Source organism: Acanthochromis polyacanthus, chromosome 15 (assembly GCF_021347895.1).
Source record: "Acanthochromis polyacanthus isolate Apoly-LR-REF ecotype Palm Island chromosome 15, KAUST_Apoly_ChrSc, whole genome shotgun sequence".
Lineage (NCBI taxonomy): Eukaryota > Metazoa > Chordata > Actinopteri > Pomacentridae > Acanthochromis > Acanthochromis polyacanthus.
In genome coordinates, this window is record NC_067127.1 from 21,512,290 (window position 1) to 21,534,775 (window position 22,486).

The 22,486-nt window shown below is 40.1% G+C and overlaps 1 protein-coding gene across 2 annotated transcripts; it reads left to right on the forward strand.

The window, feature by feature from the left end:
• Window positions 1–1,169: 1,169 nt before the first annotated feature.
• edaradd (EDAR-associated death domain) lies at window positions 1,170–22,010 on the forward strand. Of its 2 annotated transcripts, none has more exons than XM_022199125.2 (6): window positions 1,170–1,444; window positions 14,232–14,290; window positions 14,672–14,714; window positions 15,471–15,544; window positions 18,451–18,499; window positions 19,070–22,010. In XM_022199125.2, the coding sequence occupies exons 1-6, from the start codon at window positions 1,387–1,389 to the stop codon at window positions 19,456–19,458; spliced, it is 672 nt and encodes a 223-aa protein (XP_022054817.1). In that variant the 5' UTR covers window positions 1,170–1,386; the 3' UTR covers window positions 19,459–22,010. The 2 variants fall into 2 exon arrangements, with proteins under 2 accessions (XP_022054817.1, XP_022054818.1); XM_022199126.2 differs by having other exon boundaries at window positions 15,474–15,544.
• The last annotated feature ends 476 nt before the right edge of the window (window positions 22,011–22,486 follow it).

Consider the following 22,486-nt stretch of genomic DNA (forward strand, 5'->3'; position numbering starts at 1 on the left):
AAGGAAGTTGTTGCACTCATCACCTGAAGGTACTTGAACAGCCTGTGGTACAGGTGAGACCATGTCACAGAATAGTCAGGAGCAATATGAATGTTAAAGTCACTATGAATCACAAACTTAGAGAGCTTGAGGATATACAAAAAAAACTTTTCAAAAGGAGCTGTTAGGGACAGTACATGAAAATATCATTTACATCCAATATATAATGTCAATTACAGTGATGCCGTGCTGCTATCTCGCAATGATACAGAAATCTTTAACAAATCCGTGGATCCAGACTGTAAGCTGCATCACTTCCAAAATCTAATCACTTGGTCCTTGTGTCATTTCTGAGCTCCCCTGAAAAAATTCATCCAAATCTGTCAGTCCGTTTTTTATTATTGTTGCACACAGACAGACAGACGGACAGACGGACAGATGGACAAATGTAGACTGATCTTCACATTCCCGAATGTTATTTTGCTAAAATGACACACAGGGCCCCAATAAGCAGGATTTAATCACTGATATGACATCTAAGGCAGTCAATAGTTATTTTTTTACTCATAAAAAGACACAAATGTTACATGAATTCAACTTTGATCAAAATGCTTTATACACTATAGTGAATCAGAGAATGTTGGCTGTACCTGTGGGTTTCTTGAAATAAATCAATAATATATAGACAGGGAGATTGTTTTTGTTGGTTTAGAGTTAACAATACTGAGTAATGTGGTTCTAGTTAAAGTCTGACTAACTATTCACTGTAGTGGATGCCACACATGAATGGTTTAATTATGAATAATAATGGCTTACAGTTGCTGAAACTCTCAGTTCCTTTAAATCACGGGTAAAGACTTGCCTTAGCTGTTGCCTTTGATTAATGACTGTCTTAATACAAACACTGCACTGTAACTTTTACCGTGATTTTATTTTATGTCTCTTTTTATCTGAGTTTTAATTTCTTTGTTTCTATTTTAATAAAATTTCGTGTTGATTTAATTGCCTAAATTATGTTTTACTTCTATGATTTCAATGCATGCTTTTAATGTCTACCTTTAAAATCAACTTTGTCATTAATTTATTTGTCCTTGTAAGGCACTTTGAATTGCCTTGTGCGTGGGCTCTACCGTATAAATAAACCTGCCTTGCCTCATAAGACCAGGGCTTGCACGAAATGAGGTCGTCTACCGAGCGCAGTCTAAGAGACGCTGGAACTTCCGAGGGGAGAGTGAAGGCAGCATTAATCCTAGCACCTTTTCATCACAGAGGTGCTGCATTTGAGAGCCGCCGCCGCTGGGCTGGCACTGGCGTCCCTGAGCTCCGAGCGGAGGATAACTCCCGGTTTTTTTGGTGTTTCACTTCGAGAAGAGACTTTCTATTCATCCCCACACATTTTTTTTCTCCATGGAGCACGGTCCAGCTCTAAACATGAACAGTTTGAGTGCGTGCAAGGAGCCATTCGGTAAGTGAAAATATCAGTCAACAAGCTCATACACTCCGATTTATTTAGAACTGTTTAAACCGGCTCGTTCGCCCGAGTCAGCTCAGATAGGCTCCAGCACCCCCGCGACCCTAGTGAGGATAAAGCGTGTATAGAGAATGGATGGATAAACCGGCTCGTTACTGTAAGGTACGTTTTTGCCTTTTAAAATATTTATATTGGATTGTTTTCCCTAATAAAAAGATACATGTAAGAAACTTGAATTAATTGAAATTGAGTATTGCGTCGTTAGACAGGGGAATAACGGCAAGTGTTTCTTGGTGAATCACAACCGAGGAAGTTTCCCAATTTAAAAACTCCCTCGGTCGAATAATGGAAACCCCGCTGTCCTCTGCTCAACCCGGTGAACTTTCTTTTGACACCCCGAAAAGAAACCCTAAATGTTGCGGTCGGACCCTCTGAGCAGACTAACCAGGAAATTAAGGATCATATGATGTTGTGTTCTGTCATCATCACCTTTTTGTTTTAGCAAAAACTCCCAAACTGGATTTAATCAAACTTGATGGAGAGGTCGAGAGAGCATTAAATCATGGCGAGGAGCTGCACCACTTCATTAAAACTGCAACACAAAGCATTTGTCTTAGTGGATGTTGGGCTCTTTAATGTTTGACAGACAATTTATTTGTCAGAGACCTGAGACTAATATTTATAGATCAGCTGGATCCACCACCTCCACCAGAACCAACGCCTTAGCTCATGGTTTTAACAAAAGGACTTCAGATCCACACCTACACTACTATTCAAAAGTTTGGGGTCAGGCAGGCAATTTCATGTTTTCCATGAAAACTCTCACGTTTCTTCATGTGCAAACATAACTGCACAAGGGTTTTCTAATCATCAGTTAGCCTTTCAACACCATTAGCAATGTAAACACAGGAGTGATGGTTTCTGGAAATGTTCCTCTATTCCGTTAAAAATCAGCCGTTTCCAGCTCGAATAGTCATTTACCACATTAACAGTGTCTACACTGTATTTCTGATTCATTTAATGTTGTCTTCATTGGGGAAAAAGTTCTTCTTTCAAAAATCAGGACATCTCTAAGTGGCTTCAAACTTTTGGAACAGTCGTGTAAATTTTATGGGCTGTTTCCTACCCATGCTCCACCACATCCCCTGAAATTCAGTTCAACAATTTTTGCATAATCTTGCTGACAGATGGACAGACAAAGAGATAGACAGGCAGGCTCCACCTCCACTTTCACCTTGGAGGAGGAAAGACTCGTTGTCTGGAGGTGTTCTGTGGTGTCTGATGCCATGATGTTGGCTGGGGATGCTTTGCTTCCTGTGGGGGTGAATGTGGGGCCTCTGTGGATCAGACTTGTTTGGGCACATTCTGTAGATCCTCAATTGCTTTGCGATGTGGGGCTGGGTCGCTGCCTTGGGCTCTTGGTCGCGTTCCTCGAGCCAATCCTGCTTTTGCTTTGTGGTGGGGCACCCCATCCTGCTGGAGAAGACTGCTGCCCATGCTGTTGCATTCAGGGTGATGGGATGGGAGTTGTTCTGCAGCAGTGTTAGGTGGGTGGTACCTGCTGGAGTAACATCCACTTGAAAAGTGGAGTCAAGGTTCTCTAGCAGAGATGATCACTGTTGTTCACTTCACGTGACAGTGGTTTTAATGTTGGGGATGATCAGTGTGTATTATTGTATGATTTCTGTGTGTGTGGGTGTTTGCAGCTGCCTGCTTCCACTCCTTTCAGGCACGGTGAGCATGCCAACATATTAAAACTGAATGAAACTAGCAGAAGGAGGAGGAGCATTCAACAAATCTGTCGAAGCTTAAAGACCTACCAGGGTGTTTGCTGTTTGTTTTGGTGAATATGAATGGAACGTGTTTGCTTACATTGAAACTCTGTGGGGCAGCTTTAATTATGCTCACAGGTTATTTTCAGTTCAAGACTGAAATGAAGATAAATTAAATAAAGTTGTTGCATGGTTCAAACTATCGTTTGTTTTTAGATAAACAGTTCGACTCCTCAGGTGAAGACATCAAGTATAAGCCTGCCATTTCCGCCGTGTTTTTCATGGAATTTGTCTCCTCCCCATCCTCTATCTGCATGTTAATCCTGTCTAAAGCTGCTTCATTCTGGGAAACAACCACAATAACAACAGCATTGGAGCAGTAAGTGCCATGCTGAAAGTAACTGGTTCTGGTGAAGATTTGGATCATGCAATAGAGCAGTCCTGCTTGGTTTTTTATTGACACTGTTCCACTGATACAATTCCAATGCTGCAGCCTGGGCTGGAAAAACATATACTTGGGTATTTTACAGCAGATATCTTTGCTGTTTTAAAATCTAACCCATTTCCAAATCACCAATATCATGTGGTATATTTTCCTCGTAGCAAGGCCTTTTCAGACATTAGCTACATAACACTACTGCTTCATTGTTCTGGTAAGAGAACAGCATTCTTTCATTCAGACATGGGCCACTTTTTACTCAGCCAAGGAACACGGCGGAAGTATGTGACAGTCGGCATACGTTGGTCCGTCTGTTTGTCTCTTAGCAACATTGCTCAAAAATAGATTTACAGATTTGGATGTATTTTTCAGGGAAGGTCAGAAATGACACAAGGACCAGCTGATTAGATTTGTGATGCAGCTTATTGTCTGGATTCATGGATTTGTTAAAGATTTCTGTGCCACTGTGAGATAGCGGCACGGTGTCACTGTAACTATGACTACAAGTGAACACTACGTCAGCTGCCTGTTGACGATCACATGATTGTGTTCCTACTACAAATCGACCGCCTTATCGGGACTTATCCATCAGAAAGGACACGATTGAGCAGGCTTGGAGGAGGACTGCGCCCTCAGAGTGCTTTTCTTCTTGTGTTAATGTTGCTGACAGCTCCATTCAGACAGACCCACCACAGTGACAGATACTTGGCATTCGTGCAAGACTGTACTGTATATCAAATGATGTATAATTGAAATAATTCACAAATGCACAAAAAGCTCCAATTTCAGCCTTGAACTTTCCGACACGGCAGTTGGAAACTCAACCTAGATAGCGTTCTAGGGTATTGACTAATATGACCTTTCACAGGCTGATGCTAGTCAGTATTGGTCTGTTTCCTGTGCCCTCTGAAACTTGCAGGAGTATTTCAGGAGTATTTCATTAGTATTTTAGAGGTTTATTCTCTCAAATTCCACAGAATTCTATTGTCTCGTTCTGTCAAGTCATAGAGGTGGTTTTGTTCTTAGACATTTTCCGAAATATGTGCGTCAACAGCAGGAAATGGCAATGTTTTACTGCTTCACTGCTATTCTTTTTGTTTTTCTAATTTCTGTGTCAAGGTCAGCATTGTCTAGATATGATTCACATGAAACGGCACAGATTGGACCATATCAGTGTCACTTTCTATTTCTCTTATGTTTTCAGCTGGCGACAACAGAGATCCAGCTGTAATGGATAAAAACACTTGAAGCTGATCATCTCCTGGACATTTTGATCCTCTTTCATATGCATCAAAGACTTTTGGCATCCCACCACCTGCCTTCTGATCTTAGAAACAAGCATGATCTCATGGCATGTGTATCTGCATGTGCACTCATACCGTTCACACCCGACTATATAATTTCCTTTAGATTCAAGTGTTACCAACTTTGTTTTTCCTGCCTGTAGTTTCCTAAACCACCCTCACACACAACCTGTGTTTGACACAGGATAATGAACATGTGTTTAGTTACACTGTGGGTTAATGGCTGTTTGTCTGCAATCCTATATGATCCAAATATACACTGTAGTTCCCTTCACTATTACTAAACTGTAATTTACCACAGATCATGAGTAAATCTATAAGCTAAGCTAGGATATGGAGCTTAAGTTCATTTAAAAGTGGCCGCGAGCAGCGTTTCAACTGGAGATTTGAGTTGATTCAGCTGCAACTTCACTGAATGTTTTTGTAAATGTATTGATTTTGTTCTTCATTTAAATATCACCTGATTCTAAAGTTAAGCAAAGCCACAGCTGCAAAGCTGAGTTTGGCAGCACAAAGTGACGCATTCACGTTGAAGGCAGCTGTGGGTGTGCAGCCAGGCAGACGTCACCTCTGTAGGTTTAGATTGTGATCAGTAGAATAAACTAATTTCCCAAACATGGTATACTTTACCACATCCTTGTCAGCAGGGAGGTCATATGATGGGTTGAAAACCAACACTTCACACTTGGCAAGTCCACCATAGTGGCTGGAAACTGTTGAGCGTGACGTAAATACCTATCTGGGATTCTTTTTTATGGCCCTGTACTCATAAAGATATGACTGGTTTAAAGTTGATATGTCAATTGAAACTTGCAAAAAATGTTTGCTGTAGACTGTGTAAGTGTGATTTTTCAATCATATTTTCTCACTGAGTGTAGCCGTGCAGATACTAGTCTCACTTAGCCAGTCTACCCTGCAGTACATAGTGGTCTGGCTGCACCCCACTATAGTAGGCTACAAGGGGGAAAACACTGGCTTGTTTGTATTTCTTTAAACCAATCGCAGACATGGCTAAGCAAAGGATGTGGCTTCTGTGTTCCCTCAAAACGTGGCAGGTGAAATTGTTACGGGGGGGCGAACACTGTATTTAAAAGGATAATCCACTGAACAAATCTAGCAGAGTTGATCCCGCAATCCTCAGGAAAGTTTTATTTTGAAGGTGGTAGGCTGCTAGCCGGAGGTTGCAGTTGTTGGAAATATCACACAGATAGTGGAAGAGGGAGAAGGTGCTGCCTAAAATAATCGGCCGATAGCAGGCTCATACCTGCAGCCGCCAGTCAGTCAGACCATGCAGATAGTCTGGTTGTTGTCTTAGTAGTTTTTGAGACATTTGTGATCGGTATTTTTGCCTCCACCCCAATACAATGAAGGTAAATAGACTTTCATTTGTGGTGCCAGGATTTATTAAAATTACATTTTAAATATTTAGCAGCAATGTCTGTTTCTCCAGAGTAGAACGGCTGATTTCACCATCACTTTAGTAGAAAGTAGTTCCTGTGAAAGCAGTCATTGCAAACCAGCTATTGTAAATCGGTAATTCATTTGTTTCTATTTCTCTTTAGGAAAACCATTTTTTTAGCTTTGGGCCGAGTCGGGCTGGTTGATTTTCTTGGCTTTTGGTCTTTATGTTAAGCTATGCAAATTCCTGCTTCAAAAACGGATGGTGATAAACTTGTCATCTAATTCCCAGAGAGCATATTTTCCTTTATTATGAACGATTTACCCACGACACCTTATCAATGAAGATATGAGCTACTACTCAACAAGCACGTCATGGTTCTGCTGCAGGTTTCCATGTGAATATGCTATAGTGTGAGCATTAAAACACTAATAGTCTCAACCTGTGCAGTTCAGGAGTACATATACTCAGTGAAAAAGACACACTTACCACCCACCACCAGCTATGTTAAACATGTAGCAGAGAGTTTGTACAAGGTGTGTGTATAGCTGCGCTCAGTCTAGACATCGCTGTGGCCTGGGTCAGGTATTGGCATGCCATTTACCTTCATTCATGTGTGGAAAAAAAGCTCATGACAAAGCAAAGGCCCACTACACAGGCTGCTGAGAAGCTGCTTTATCCTTTCATAGCAGACATGGGTGGTCAAAATGGAGAAAAGCTGGGTTCACCTGTGTGGAATTATGGCCCCTAAGCAATGTATTATGATGTGGTTTATATTTCATCTCTTGAACTTTATCCAGAGCGTGCAGGTACACGCTCCTGCATTCCCAGAGAGGGAGAAACAATGCTCAACTGATCTGGGGTTTGACTTACACTTGATGACTTGGAGACTGCCTGTAAGTCCTAATACTGAATGTACTATATTTAAAGGGGAATACCACCCAAGGGTGCAATTTTAAGTAAGAGTCAATATTTTACAGCAACTTTACAGCAACTTTCTCGGTATTTTTTTTTAACCTTCTAGGCCGCCATTATCTAACAATTATTTCACTAGTATGCTTCAAGATTTTTTTTTTAACTGTATCTACTGGATGTAATGTTGTTGAGAGACGTGTTGTTTGAAGATTTCATCTTAATCTGCCATAGCAGGTGTATTTTTAAATACACTACTGTTCAAAAGTTTGGGGTCACCGAGGCAATTTCATGTTTTCCATGAAAACTCACACTTTTATTCATGTGCAAACATAACTGTAAAAGGGTTTTCTATTCATCAGTTAGCCTTCAACACCATTAGCTAACACAATATAGCATTAGAGCACAGTGATGGTTGCTGGAAATAGGCCTTCCCACTAGAATAGTCGTTTGCCACATTAACAATGTCTAGACTAGATTTCTGATTCATTTAATGCTATTCTCATTGGAAAAAAAATGTTTTTCTTTCAAAAATAAGAACATTTCTAAGTGACCCCAAACTTCTGAACGGTAGTGTATATCATTTTCAAGACAGCACGGGGTGGAAATGCATCCACATCAGACAATTTCAGACCTCGTAATTTGCCATCGTCAAATGCATAATGCTCTGGTGTTACCACATCCTGACTTTGATATGGTATCTGTCTAAATATCTGAACTGATACCACAGCAAAAGCTGTAAAAATAAGGTAAAGTATGTCAGGTAACGTAATGGAGTAATAGATGAAGGAGCATAGCAGTGACATTTTCTTTTAGTCATATTTTCTTGTTAATTTACAAATTGAAAATAATTTGATAGTGTCAGTGTGCTGCAGCAGAGGATACCATTAAACATCAGCAAAGGAGTCTTTGCCCAATTGTGTGTTAATTTTCTCCTATCCTACCAGGACTGAAGGACCTCTTAGTTAAAATCAGCTCATCGTGTCAAACTGCTGCTTGTAAAAGGTTCAGTCCTAGCAAGGATGAGTACAGCAGGACTCCAGTGCACATTTTGATCTCCCACTTTCACTTTTCCTATGGAATGTATCATTGTTGCGTCTACATCCTTGTGCTGAATTTTAGCAGCTTGTAATAACGTGAGATACCGTAACCAGTGTAAACACTTCATTTGCATACAGAGATGTACACCACTTTGGTAAGCTAGCTAACAAGATAAACAAGCTTTGCTTATCACAAAATAAATTATTTGAATTATATTTGAGGGCATGGTGAATATGTATCACATTTGCAAGGCTAATACTCTCTGAATCCTTTGAACAAGTTATCTGTTGGTGAGATGCTTTGCCAAGTTGGTTGATTTGACTCCCTCGTCTAGAGTTAAAACGTATTTGATTTTATGGTATCTATGGGCTCACCCTGACTGTTGGCTATTAATAATACCCAGACAATGTCATATTTTACTTTATGCACCTACTTCATGGACAGTCCGTTGTCAGTCCAGCACATTCGCCTTTGCAGTCACCATGGAAGCTTATGAAACTGCTACTTCCTTTTACCCTGAAAAAGAAACAGGCAGACACGCACACACTCACCTGCTGTCACGCACTGACACAACTCACCAGAAATAGAGCATTCGTTAAGACACTGTCATTGTTAAAGCACCGATGCTAATAATATGTAGAATAGCATCAGCAGGCATTTCATGATGCAATAACTCACTGGTATTGGTATACCGTGCTAAATGCTGCAGTGGAGCGGCGTTGCCTCACAAGGTCTTAGGTCTGAATCACAGCCTGGGGTCTGTCTGTGTCTAGTTTACATGTTCTCCCTGTGCAGTGTGGGTTCTCCAGCTTCCTCCCATAGTTTAAAAACATGCTGAGGTTAATTGGTGATTCTAAATTCTCCATAGCTGTGAATCCAAGGGTGTTTGTTTATGTGCCTCTCTGTGTAGCCTTGTGATAGACTGGTGACCTGTCCACGTGAAACCCTGCCTTCACCCTAAGTCAGCTGGGATAGGGTCCAGTCCCCATGACCTTACAGAGGATAAAGCAGTAGATGGATGGATGGATGTTTGGTTGGTATGAACATGTGTGCCCTCTGTGTAAGGCAGTGGAGGTTGGGATGATGGTATGTGGAATGGAGGACTTTAGTACGTAAATGAATTCTACAATTTCATTTAGCACTTTCATCCAAAGCGACTAACATCTGGAAGTAGATACAGCTCAAGCAAGGTTCTAGTTAGAAGAAAACAGCCTGGATAAATGCCATAAAATACTTGTGTGATCATGAATGAATCTGTAGTCATGAATTTTCTAAATGAACTGAAACACTAAATCACTATAGTCAGCATCAGTCCAAAAAGAACTCAAAATTCAAGTTAAATCTGGAAAGATGTTCAAAGAGGCTTAAAAGAGATCACTGACTCCACCAACATGATTTCCTAGGGCCAGTTGTTCCAGATCCTTAAGGTCTCAACTGCTAAGTATCCGTCCACTTTAATTTTCAGTCGGTCAAAACCTAAAATCTATCCAGAAGCATACTGGGAGCCAGTGTAAAGAGGCTGAAACAGGATTAATGTGATCGCATGGTTACATTTTAACCTTGGATCTCTGAATGAAGAGACCTTCTCTTCAGCTCCATACATATGAAATGTAGAAGCGATAGTCTTGAGATGACGGAGAACATCTGTTTGGTCTGGTAAAAGCCTAGCAGCTGAGTTCTGTATACTCATGTGGAGTTTGGTGTCATTTGCACAGCAGTGAAAGCTTGATCCAGTGCTTGGATGATGAGTAGTAACATACAAAATCCAAAAGTCTCTGGTTCAAATCACGACCAGCTGACCATCTCACCCTTGCATACTCGCTCTTTTCATGGTTTCTGTCTTTCTCTACTTTTCCGTATTACTAAAGGCACAAAAATACATGTTTAAAAAGAGCAAAATAGTGGACCCAGTAAAGAGTAAACCATTGAAGCACTGCACATGGACTGCCCTTTTTTTTTCTTATAGTGAACCTTTTTGAAGTGAGACAGAGAATCCCAAAGGTCTTGTTGAAAGTAGCTGAAGGCCTGAGAACCCTACCTGTGTTTCCCAATCACTCAAAATACTGAGATGAACAGAATTACAAGAGCTGAACTCGAATTTCTGTTACAGCTCACTGTGAGATCTGTGATAAATTTAAAATGAGAAGTTTCAGTGTCACGCATTGCTTCCAGAATACTCAATAACAACATCCAGTGATGGCATTTTGTTGTTGCAGCGTGGCTTTGTTCCACATGAATTATTGATTCCATGCTCAACTATGAAACAGTTGGTTACTTTCTAGACATGGAGGAACTGAAAGCATCATGGAAGCGCAGTATGTCAACATTTCCTAGTAGTGTGGGCCGATCTGCAGAGTCTGTGGTCAGGGGGGTTTACCTGTCTTTCCCTCTGAAGACTATCCGTGGCTGCTGTCACCTCCTGTGCTCTCTGCTGCTTAAAAAAAATTAAAATTCCAGAATGTGAACTCTGCCGTCATAGCTGGTCGAAAGGTGCGTAATAAATCCCCTATGAAGGTGCTCTTCCTGGCAGCCCGGAAATGCAATGTCATACACCAAAATATACCACTTTGGCACTATATGTGGTAGATTGAACCCTCTCTCTGCTTATTTAATAAATTGAAATATGATAACGGAATGCACTAAAGACATTCTGATTACCCGATGACTTGAAGAGGTGTCTTTAGTAATGTACGTATACCTCCTTAATGATGACAGAAAGTGTAAGAATCATTTAATTACTGTATTTATGGCACTTTGCTAACTGGCTTTCCAAAACAGTGCCCTTTGCGCTGTGGATGTGATCTGTCCTTTGAACTAATGACCTGTGAACATTTCCTCTCTGTGGATGGAACAGACTGAGGTCATAGTGGGTGTGGATGAGAGATATCAGGCAACAGGAATAATCCATCACGTTAGATCAAAAATAGTCTAATGTACCGGACTGCAGGTATAAGGCTGCCGTTTCCGCTGCTCATTTAATGTGGTTTGCTCTTTCCCTTCCACCATTTGCACATTATTATCACCTCCTTCACTACAGGAAGTAGCAAGAACCTCTGTGCAGAAACCTACACACTAATACCTTCAGAGATGTGGGTCATGCAAAGAGGCTCTGAATGTTATTTTAGTGAATTAGCTATTTTAATGATGCTGCTCAGTGTCCTTGCATGTCAATGTTATTTTTGCAGTATATAATTATTTATGTTTACAATGTTGAAATTGCTTTTCCTCTCTTGATAATTCAAAACGGCGTGGCAATGCAGTACCCCGCATTAACCAGCCACCCTCAACAATTTAGATTTTTATTGTCACATATTTACCCAAAAGCATTATTTAAGTCCCTGTATATGTTGTTTATTACAGGAGATTAAAAAAAAACAGCAGTGTATCCTTGTTTGAGAGAGTCCTTCAGGTGTTCTTAAGAGTTTAAATGAGATAGAAGAATGCTATATATATGCCACATTTCTTATTTCATAGTTGAAGGTACTTTGGTGTCATATTTCCACAAATGTTCTTCTGCTCGGCCCACCTTGGCTTTTGTTGTCTCAGAAACATCCCCAGTGTGAATCCAAGTTAAAGGACAAGTGTGTTGTTGTTCTCTTTTTTTCCAAGGATTCTTGAACAGATTGGCACCCCTGCAGCTCAACAGGTTGAGTGGGCGACCCATAAACAAGGGCTATAGTCCCAACACAGCGGCCATTTGTCTTCTTCCCATGTTTACTGTCTCTCTGGACTGTGCACTGTAATAAAAGCCAAAGAAAATGCTTGAAAATCCTTTGAAAAGATGCACAATAAGTTAGCCTGAGCTAGCATTGGGAATACCTGTGCTATCTGATGCAATCCAGGAAACAGCTCTGCCAAAAGGTCTATTTTCACGGAGCTTCTTTGTTTTCAGTTTTTATTGATGTTGTCAGAAAGGAGATCATTCTGCTTTACTATGTTAAGTATTGTCTGTAAGTGGACTAGAGTGTATTACATTAAAACGTGGTCCTAATAGTTGGGCCCTTTCATGTATGCTAATGGGGTGTGCAATGTGTTATGTTGCCTAATAAAATGTTCAGTGAGTGTGATTCAAGATGGCACAAATGTATAGTTTAATTGAACTATTTGAACCATTTCCACTGTTGGTTTGGTGTTTTAGTATTTGGGGCGGCAAGTAGGACTGAGTCCAATAAACTATAGCGTGTGTGATCATAGTAATGAAGGAACATGTCCCAGTGTGTCTCATTGATGTGTTTCTTATGAGTTTTTATGTTAGTAAGATCATTGAATTGTCCATTTCTGAGCAAAGTTGTCAAATATTGGATGTTTCCGACCTCTCAGATGTAATGCTTGTCCTTTTCACACGTGATAGTAAATGAAGTGAGATTGGGCTTTGGTCTGTTAGTCAGACAAAACAAGGCATTTGAAGACATCCTGTTGGTCTGCTGGAAATTACAGCATTTTCTGGTATCTTTTGGCAGTTTTATTGACAAAATGAAGAATCAGTTTGTATGAAAAAGAAAATACATTAGTGTTCAAAAGTTTGGGGTCACTTCGAAACGTCCTTAATTTTGAAAGAAAAGTATTTTTTTCAATGAAGACAACATTAAAGCTGGAATATCTCCATAGGGGTACAGAGGAACATTTCCAGCAACCATCACTCCTGTGTTCTAATGCTACATTGTGTTAGCTAATGGTGTTGAAAGGTGAATTGATGATTATAAAACCCTTGTGCAATTATGTTAGCACATGGATAAAAGTGTGAGTTTTCATGGAAAACATGAAATTGTTGTGATCCCAAACTATTGAACAGTAGTGTATAGTCACCAAATTATTAACATGGTTAGTTGCAGCCTTAGTTTGAGTATATAAATGAGTGTGATTCAGCAAAGCAGTGCTCAGTATTTGATCTTACAGTAGGATTCTGTTATTATAATATCCAAACTGTAATCATCCATCCCCTGGACAGGTCGCCAGTCTGTCGCAGGGCTAACTGTGATAATAATAATAATGAATAAATTTTATTTCTATTGTGCTTTTCTGGCCACTCAAAGACACTTTACAGGTAAATAATTTTTAAAAAAAAACAGCAATGTAATGTTAATAATAATAATAGACAAATTAGAGGAATAAAATGTAATTGAACTTGGCATAGTACGTGACAGAATCAACACTGCACCATTCAGGCTAAAACGAGCATTTTACTGAATGTGAAGACACACAGGCTGCTTTTACTCTGACTTGCATACAGTAGCTGCTCTCTTTTTCTCTCTGCACCTTGAAGGCTGCATGTAGGAAACACCTGATCACTTAATCCTAATTCTAGTTTCCCATGCAAATGAAGGTTTCATCGTCATAGAGTGTAACACTAGAAAGGCCAGAGCAGTTCTTTATTTGGAGCCCTTTGGATACAATGGCTTTACAGTGACGTAGACTGATGAAGGCCCACATGGCCCCTTCCAGGTATTTTCTGGAGCTGAAAAGCTGCCTTTGTGCTGCTTCTCAACTCATCCATGAGTGTGCTTGTTAGAAATATACCTTTTCAGTGCTGAGGGCATTTGATTTGAGAGTTTTCCATGATGGTGCCCAACAGTATTTTCATTGTTTCTGAGGCGATATCATGCACTGTGGTGGATGGCTTTCTTTCTCTTTTTTCTTTTTCCAGTGTAAACTCATCTAAAACTCGCACTTTTCACTAATTTTCCATGAAAAGTCATCCTGTCCTACAACATCTTACCTAATTTAAACGATCATTAGCAAGTTTTACTGCCTGCGTTATCAGTCAGGTTAAGCTTATCAGCTGCAGGATGTGGCGTTTCTGTGTGTTTCTCTGCATTTGTTATTATAGTAGTGTTATGTAGGAACTGAATGAAATGAGTAAACATGATAAAGTCACCATTCACAACACTGAAGCCTCCCTCCTTTTCTGGAACAGGCAGAATCAACTCTGAGCCCGTGGAGGACACGGACACCACCAGCTTCGTGGCCGAATTTGTGAGCAACATTTTCTGTCTTCTCTCCTCCAGTCATGTTTGTTTAACTGTCTCCTGTTTGCTTTGTGCTGATTTCTCATTGTCCTTTCTTAGAAAGCAGACTTACAGTAATCTGCTAAGAAATGTAACATAGCTGAACACACTGTACTGTGATTGCTCGCACCCAAGGGCTCATCTAAGAACAAGTTGCAGCAGGCTTTCCCCGGTCTTTGCACACAAGAGAGCAATTTTCTTCCACAGTTACAAACGCAGTCTCCTGAACAGACAGAACACAAAGCTACAACGAGAGTTAACAAAGCAGACACACTTGTCTTTCTTAGGTTTCTCTCTTCAGCTCTGCTCTCCCTTAATACTGTTATCTCTGTTCTTGTCTGTCCCACAGTCTTTGGAGGCCAATTATCCAGTGCAAGTGACAGATCCTCATGGTAACTAAAGAGTCCACTATGATTCATTTCACAAGAATATGTGATGCTGTTTCTGTCAGTGGTCATACATACTGTGAATGTTCCGATGTAAGCTGGTGCATTACTGGCAAAGTGGCCAGCACAAGCAAAAAAAGGTGAAAGTCGCTGTAGCACACCGACTCATTTGGTAAATCTGACATAATGTGTTCCTTCACTACATCCGTCTGCTGCTTATAAGTTCAATTATTCATATATATAATAACAAATTGGAAAATTGCATACGGTTCTCTTAAAATCTATTTTTCATTTGTCAAACTGATGCATAGTTAACATGTAGCATTTACATTTAACATGCTTTGGGTTGCTTGAGAGTGCAGCATCAGACATGAAGTCAGAGCTGTGACTGGGAACATGAGCTGCACCAGGTTATGACAGTGTTCACAGAAAATGGCCATTATATCATTAGTAAATCACACCATCTATGTCAAACATGTAACATTGACTGTCTGTGACAAGCTAATTTGTGTAATTTTCCGACCGAATTGATGTAAAACATTCGATGGAGCGTCTTCCATCTGTCATCTACCTTCCCCCTCTGTCCCCATCTGTTTTTATGAGTTACATCTACAGTCCTGAGAGTTGTGGCCACAGTTCCTGCAGATGTTTTTGAAATGAAAAGAATTGTATGCCCTTTGAGTTCTGTTACTGTGAGAAATCTTCAACTGTATCAGTCATGAATGTATTCCTGCAGTGTTTTTCATCAGAATGTGTCTCCAGCAGGCGCTGTGACACTCCACCTGAGCTCCATGCCCTCCAGATACCTGAGCCCCTCCTCAGACAGAATCAGACAGGTCAGTACTACCACCTTTGAAGCATGTGCTCACACGCTACCTGTCACAGAGACATGGGGCAGAGCTATGAAGAATACGGTGTTGCACAAATGAAATGTGTGCTGAGATTAACACGCTGAGTTTTGACTTCAGAGCCACAGTCAGCCTGTTCATCATTTACATCAACGTAAACGCGTACCTGACAGAAATGGCATGATGAGCTCATGTAAGAGACAAATCCAAGACCAACCAAATAAAACCGGTAGGAGAGAGAGCGCAATAACAAATGGATATGATGTGGATTTCAATACTGAGGTAAACACAGGCAGATGTTCACTTAAATGTCTTTACAATGCAAAGAAAACTTTAGTTTAACTGCTGAAGTCTTTTACAACACTCACAATAGTCTTTTAACCTCCTGAGAACCGAGGGAAAAAAGTATGGTGTTTTTTTTCCAATTCTCTTTTTATTGAAAGAAGTAAAATTTTAACAACATCTCAAAAATTAGACAGATATACACAAACTATATAGACCCAGAGAGTAGATGTGAAAGGCAGCAGCATTTACAGCAGCTCATTATTGCCTTGGCATACAGGATTTCAAGGTAAAGAATTAATGACAAATCGATGAATAAAACACAAAAACATTTCCTTCGGTTAAATGATTTTAAGTCCATATTCATGCAGTCATCGAACCAAAATCAGGTCTCAAAGGCCTCACATATCTCACCCATCTGAAAAAAGTATCTTTCAATCTAGCTTTTTTGGTGATTTCCTGCTTTTTTGTAGTTAAAACAACAACCCACGATTTAGAATTTTATTAAAAAAATGTATTTTAGAGACAACAGAACAATCTTCCCAGCAACACTTTGAAATCAAAATGCGCCGACAAGAAAACCAGAATGTCAATCCATTTTCTAATGAAACTTTAAGAAGCTAAATCAAATAACAATGGTGTAAAAAATTAAGACATTAAATTAAACATTGTAGTAAACAGCTATTTATTTATTACAATAATTCCTTTACATTCAACGTGTTTATTATCTTACAAAGAAATGTGTTTTTGGGCAGAAATTCAAATGTAAACACTAGTTACCTCGTTAGCTATTAGCTAACCCCAATAAATTGTTCTCATGTCCACAACAGCTGACATTGATGAAGGGGCTATTATTTTTCCTGACAAAAACTTTAACTGAACTCTAACCTCATTTTGTAATTCCCAAAATATTCATAAACTAGAAAATATATAATTACCATTGGCAAAACAACGATATCGTAGCAATTTTTGACTTAAATTTTCTGTTTTCCTGACAGACGCATTTTGCTGCAGTCTCCATTTTGTCATAGCATGAAAAAAAGTTCCACTTAAGATATCATTGGAAAGGCCAGGATGCCCTCTATTAAGCACGTCATGGTTTAGTAGGGTAGCTCAACTGAGTCAAAAAAAACAGATCAGAAACAAATGTCCAGTACAGAAGACATAAATGAATGGGCTGGGTTTCAGGAGGATATATGACCCTGCAGCAACGTCATTCGTTTAAATGGTCTCAGTTCAGTGTGTCTGGGGAACGCTACAATCCTCCAAAACCAATTTAACCAAGCAGCAATCACCATCATAATATAGGGACCTAACTGCACATGCAGTCTGTGGATACTTTCTAATTTAAGCTGTGAACACACAGGATGTGGTTTTGCACATCTGAACTAGAAGGCGCAGCTGCGAGCATTGCTAATAACAGAGCAGGAACTCACAGGGTAGGAAGATGCTTTATCACTCCATGCTAGGCACCGTCTGAAAGGCAGCATTGTTGAAAAAGAGCTCAGAGTAGGAGAAAAAAGGAGCAGCTGGAAGCGATGAAGAGAAGAATTTGTCATTTCCAGTCCTGTCCGATGATCGGTGGTGAAAGTAGACATCCCTTCAAGGGACGGCTCTTGATTCCCACCTTGCCTTGATGTACTGTAGTGTTCGGCGTGGCTTCTGTTGAGACATGTTTTACTGCAGAAGCCAAGAAAAAGCATGACGTCCAAACTCTGAGGTGCATAGCTTTGAGACACAAGGTTGAGATGTACACCTGCCACGACCAAACTACCACAGCCAGCTACTGTGAGTAGTAAAATTAGCACATTGTCAACAAGGAACAAACGGCTAAGTTGTCAAGATGAGTGACACGGAATGTTCCTGAAGTGTGTACAGTGTGTCCAATAAACCCCACTGTTTCGTGACATTGTCTAGTGATGTCATCTGTGTTTTAAATGCTACAGTAGGACATTTTTAGTAGCTATGTAAATGACACTAACAGACATTACCTCTGCATGCTCCACCATTCTCATTCCATTTGGCTGGAAAGCTGCTGTATTGCTGTTGATATATGTAAAATAGCAGATAGTGAGTCAAAGGTGGAAATTTGGAGACATTTGAGCTCCAATAATGCCATTTCAGGGATTATTACTACTAGAGTTGGGTGGTATTGATTCACGTTTGCCACAGATTTTACTTGATCTCTCAGTAAAGTACCATGGAGTTTAAATTGCAGTGAAAAATGAACCGACAGGGAGGAAAAATATGACAGGAGTGAGAAGTACCCAGAAAGTGCTTGAAGCTCAATAGGTTAAGTACAGCTACACAGGGTCACTACTGCTATATTATTGTAGACTTTTAGTCATGTTAGCTGTTTATTTCACCCAATTGATCAAATAATTACACCATATATTTGTGCACATTTTATGATCGAAAATTACATGATTTGTTGGGACTACTTCTCTTGGTGTACTATAGTGTGGATTGTAAAAGGTAAATTGTCAGTGTCTTCAGTCTTTCTGTTTCTGGATTGTTTACAGTTGTTTGAATTCACCCACCTGGGAGGAAACTGCCAGCAGGCTGCACTTGAAGCAGTTGAACAGTAACAACTTGTGTTTCTGTGTTTGTAGCCAGTTGAAGACGTGGAAGAATGCACCTGCCCGACATCTAATTCACCAGGTAAATCAGTTCTTGTATTGACAGTAAAACTGTGACAGACTCACTCTGGATGAAAACTGCACTCATTTGTGTCAGACTGTTGACGTGAAATGACACATGGGGGAGTTGGTTTTCACATTTGCTCCCAACGTGGCCATACACTCTGACGGCCACCAGGAGGCAGAGGTCTTAGATATACACCATTTAATCCTCATTAGGGTGGTGGAGGGCAGGAGTCTATCCCAGCTGACTTAGGGTTAGGTCACCAGTCTGTCTCAGGGCTACATGTACAGACAGACAATCACACTCACACCTACGGACAATTTAGAGTTACCAGTTATCCTCTGCATGTTTTTGGACTGTGGGAGGAAGCTGGAGAACTGTCTGACACTGTCGCAAAAATGCAGAATATCGCTTTAATTTTTGACCCAATCAAAGTCAAATTAATGTGACTGCTATTCTAGCTGCATGCGGCGGTGCTAACCACTGATCCACTGTGCTGCCCTTCTTAAATAATAATACTAACATTCTGTCATGTTGTGCACATTCTCTTGAGCTAATGCCATCTCTCTCATCCACCTCTGAGCTCAGACTACCCGAAAGAGCTGCAGTTGCTGAACAGCCCGTGTGAAAAGTGCTGCTGTCCGGCGCCTCCTCCGAAGATCAGCGACCTCATGAACGACAAAGACCTGCTGGACTTACTGCGGCTCAAGCTGGATCCAAACCACTGCACCATCAAAAACTGGAAGAACTTTGCGAGCCGCTGGGGGATGAGCTATGACGAACTGACCCTGCTGGAGCATCGAACCCAGGGCTCCTTATCCCACAGCCCCACCCAAGAGTTCTTGCTGCGCTACAATCAGAAGACGGTCACTGAGCTCACTGAACTTTGCCGCATCTATCAGCGCATTGACGTGCTGCGGCTGCTGCAGAGCTGGATAGAGAAGGACTGGCCGTCACGCTGGCAACAGACTCATTAACCAGCTTGACTGTGTATTTAACCATTGCTCTCTTTTTCTGTCAGGGTGGTTTCGGGTTTCTTCTTCTTCCTAAGTTTGGATACATGCTACCCCGTTAATAGTAACTTTCGTAAATAGTCTTGTGAAAAAAGGTAAATGATAAACTGGAGACTCACACAGCACTGACCTTGCACTGAATGCTGTTTTGTCTTTTACCTTTCTCTGGCTGTAGTTGAAACAAAGGAAAGTAACACAGCCACTGATACAATTCTCAGTTGGGAATTCGCACATTTTTGAGGAGCTTGTATGACCTGACTACAGCTGGCCCAAATAGCAATTTCTGGGCTTCGGATATTCGGCCCCGATTAATGACGAATATTCGGATCTCAAAACGCATCTAAAAAAAGGTAAATATTCGGATACCACTGGAACGACCAAATATTGGGATATTCAGGTCCAGCCCTACACCTGACAGCATCACAGGTATTAGTTAGCTTAGTGCGTATTTCAGCAGCTACTCTGAACAAAAATAAAAACATAGCATGCAAATAGTATTCTTTTCTGACTAGAGAAAAAGTTCAAATCTCATTCCTGTGGTTCTGATTAGAAAAGAGTTGCATTTCGCCAACCTTTTTTAACTGTTCAACTGGTGATAAACTGTCAGCTGCTGAGTTAATCCAGGTGGTGATCAGATAGTGTGACCAGTACAGACTCTTCTTTTACCATTGACTGTCAAAGCCCTGCACAGAATGCGGCTTTACTCAGTGTTAACCCTCCTGTTATCCTCATTTACAGGCACAAAAAGATATGAATATCTGAAAATAATCCCAAAAAGTCAGCAAAAAAGTTCCCCAAATTTCTCATAAATTCCAATAATTCCTTAAAAGTATCCCTTAAAAGTTTTATTTAAAAAAAAAAAATCCCCAAAATTTGGCAAGTAAAGTCTTGTAAATATTTTCAAAAAATAAGTAAAAATCTTCAAAAAAATCCAAAAAATACCTAAAGTGATTACATATATCTCAGCAAAATTTCTAATATTTACTTTAAGAACATTCGCATAAAAATCCAGCAAATTTCGCAGGATTTTGGTTGATTTTTTTTTTGTGTGTGAATGTTCTCAAGAAACATCTTTAACATTTCTTTTGTTGCACCAAACAGTTTTCAAAAAATTCCTAAAAAATGTTGAAAATGTGAACATCAGAAGTTTCACTGTGAAATTTTTAAAATTTTTTTCCCCCACATTTTCAAACTTTAAAACGGGTCAATTTTGACCCACAGGACAACACGAGGCTTAAGATGGCCAGAGAAAGATGAGAACGGGATGTTGGCTGCCGGATGCTGTAGACTAATGGCCACACAACTCCAGCATTTTCATGTAAGAAATGGTTTCCGACAGCTCTGCGTGGACGTGTCTGACAATCTTGTCCCCGAAAATGGCCAACAACTCCACCAGGCCCTTCAGGAAGAGTGGGACAACATTTCACGAGCAGCATTGATAACCTCATTAACTCTGTGCAACAGATGTGTGGCTCATTACTGATTGTGACTTCTGCTCTGTGCGCTATCTCTGTCATTTCCTATGTGGGGCACACTGGGTTGTTTCTCACGCCCATCCTGTCGAAGCAATGTCATGTGTTTGAAAGAGCAAGTAATTACTCTTGTGGTAAAAACAAAGAACAGAATTTAAATATTCCATGCTGTATTTATATTTATAGCTGAAGTAGTAGTTTCTATGGGGTGGATAAGTTTAATTTTTTTTCCTCATAGTTATTTCATTTTTCTTTGCTTTCTTGACAGTTACAAAACCGGCTGATTTCCACTCTCTCGACTCAGATTTGTCAGCGTGGGTTAAAACATGTTTTTTTTATTTCACCCAAATGTCTAACACTGAGTGATGTAGAATATATTGATAGTGTGATTAAGAATAATTTGCTTGGTCTCTGTCATGGAAAAGTGTGTACAGGTGTAACTGACCAAATGTGTACTGGATGAAGAAATGTTGCTTTCTGTTAAGGTATTATAATGTTGTGGACACATCATTAAAAATGCAGAAAATCACTGACCTGTGCAGGAGAACTGATCTGATTGGTGGTCCTGACCAAATATCAGTTAATGGAAAAATCTCTCACGTTCTTTAAACTCTTCACACTGTTGCAGGTGCAGCCGTGTTATCAGATATTGGAATAATTTACATAAATCAGTCTGGTTGAAAATCAGAGCACCGTCTTCACTGTTCATTATATTCCAAAGCTGGTTAGGTATTTGCTAAAATACAGCTATAAAGTGACAAAATTCTCACCACGCTCTGACGATCATTCCCATCCTTGGAAATTTTCTACACATTTGTACATGGTGATTTACTCCACTGACTTTTTGATCCCTTGATTTTTTTTCTTCCACCGATTAGTATAAATTTTCACATTCATGCTTCTCAGACAGTGTATCCAAATTAATGTGATGATCCCCTGCCTTTTCCTCTTGCATCACCATAAAGTTTTGAGTGAACTATATTAACAAAAGTTTGGATAGATATTGATGTTATTGGTGAATTGTATTAAACTTGATGGTCCTAATGTCGGCATTTAATTTCTATTATGCAAAATACCTTTGTTTATGACTATTGCATGCAAAACAATTGAGATTTCCAGCCATTCCCTGTGTTCAGTGGAAATTAGCAAATACACTACCAGTCCAAAAAAAAAAGTTGCACACTCTTAATATTTTGTTGGACCGCACACATTCGTCGTGGCATCATTTCAGTAAGCGTCTGCAGTGTCACAGCTTTTATTTCTGTCCAGAGTTGCATTAATTTTCAACCAAGATCTTACATTGATGATGGGATGTCAAGATCTACGCAAAGTCTTCTCCAGCACATCCCAAAGATTCTCAGTGGGGCTGAGGTCTGGACTCTGTAGAGGTCAACCCATTTGTGAAAATAACGTCTCATGCTCCCTCATCCACTCATTCTCAGTGTGAGCCCCATGAATCCTGGCATCTTGGAACATGTCCATGCCATCAGGGAAGGAAAAACTCAACTGATCGAAAGACC

Excerpts from the sequence above, each read along its gene's own strand:
- edaradd (XM_022199125.2), top strand. The coding sequence starts at position 1,387 with ATGGAGCACGGTCCAGCTCTAAACATGAACAGTTTGAGTGCGTGCAAG. Across the intron at positions 1,445-14,231 it reads TGCGTGCAAGGAGCCATTCG|GCAGAATCAACTCTGAGCCC; the intron begins GTAAGTGAAAAT and ends TTTCTGGAACAG. Across the intron at positions 14,291-14,671 it reads CCAGCTTCGTGGCCGAATTT|TCTTTGGAGGCCAATTATCC; the intron begins GTGAGCAACATT and ends TCTGTCCCACAG.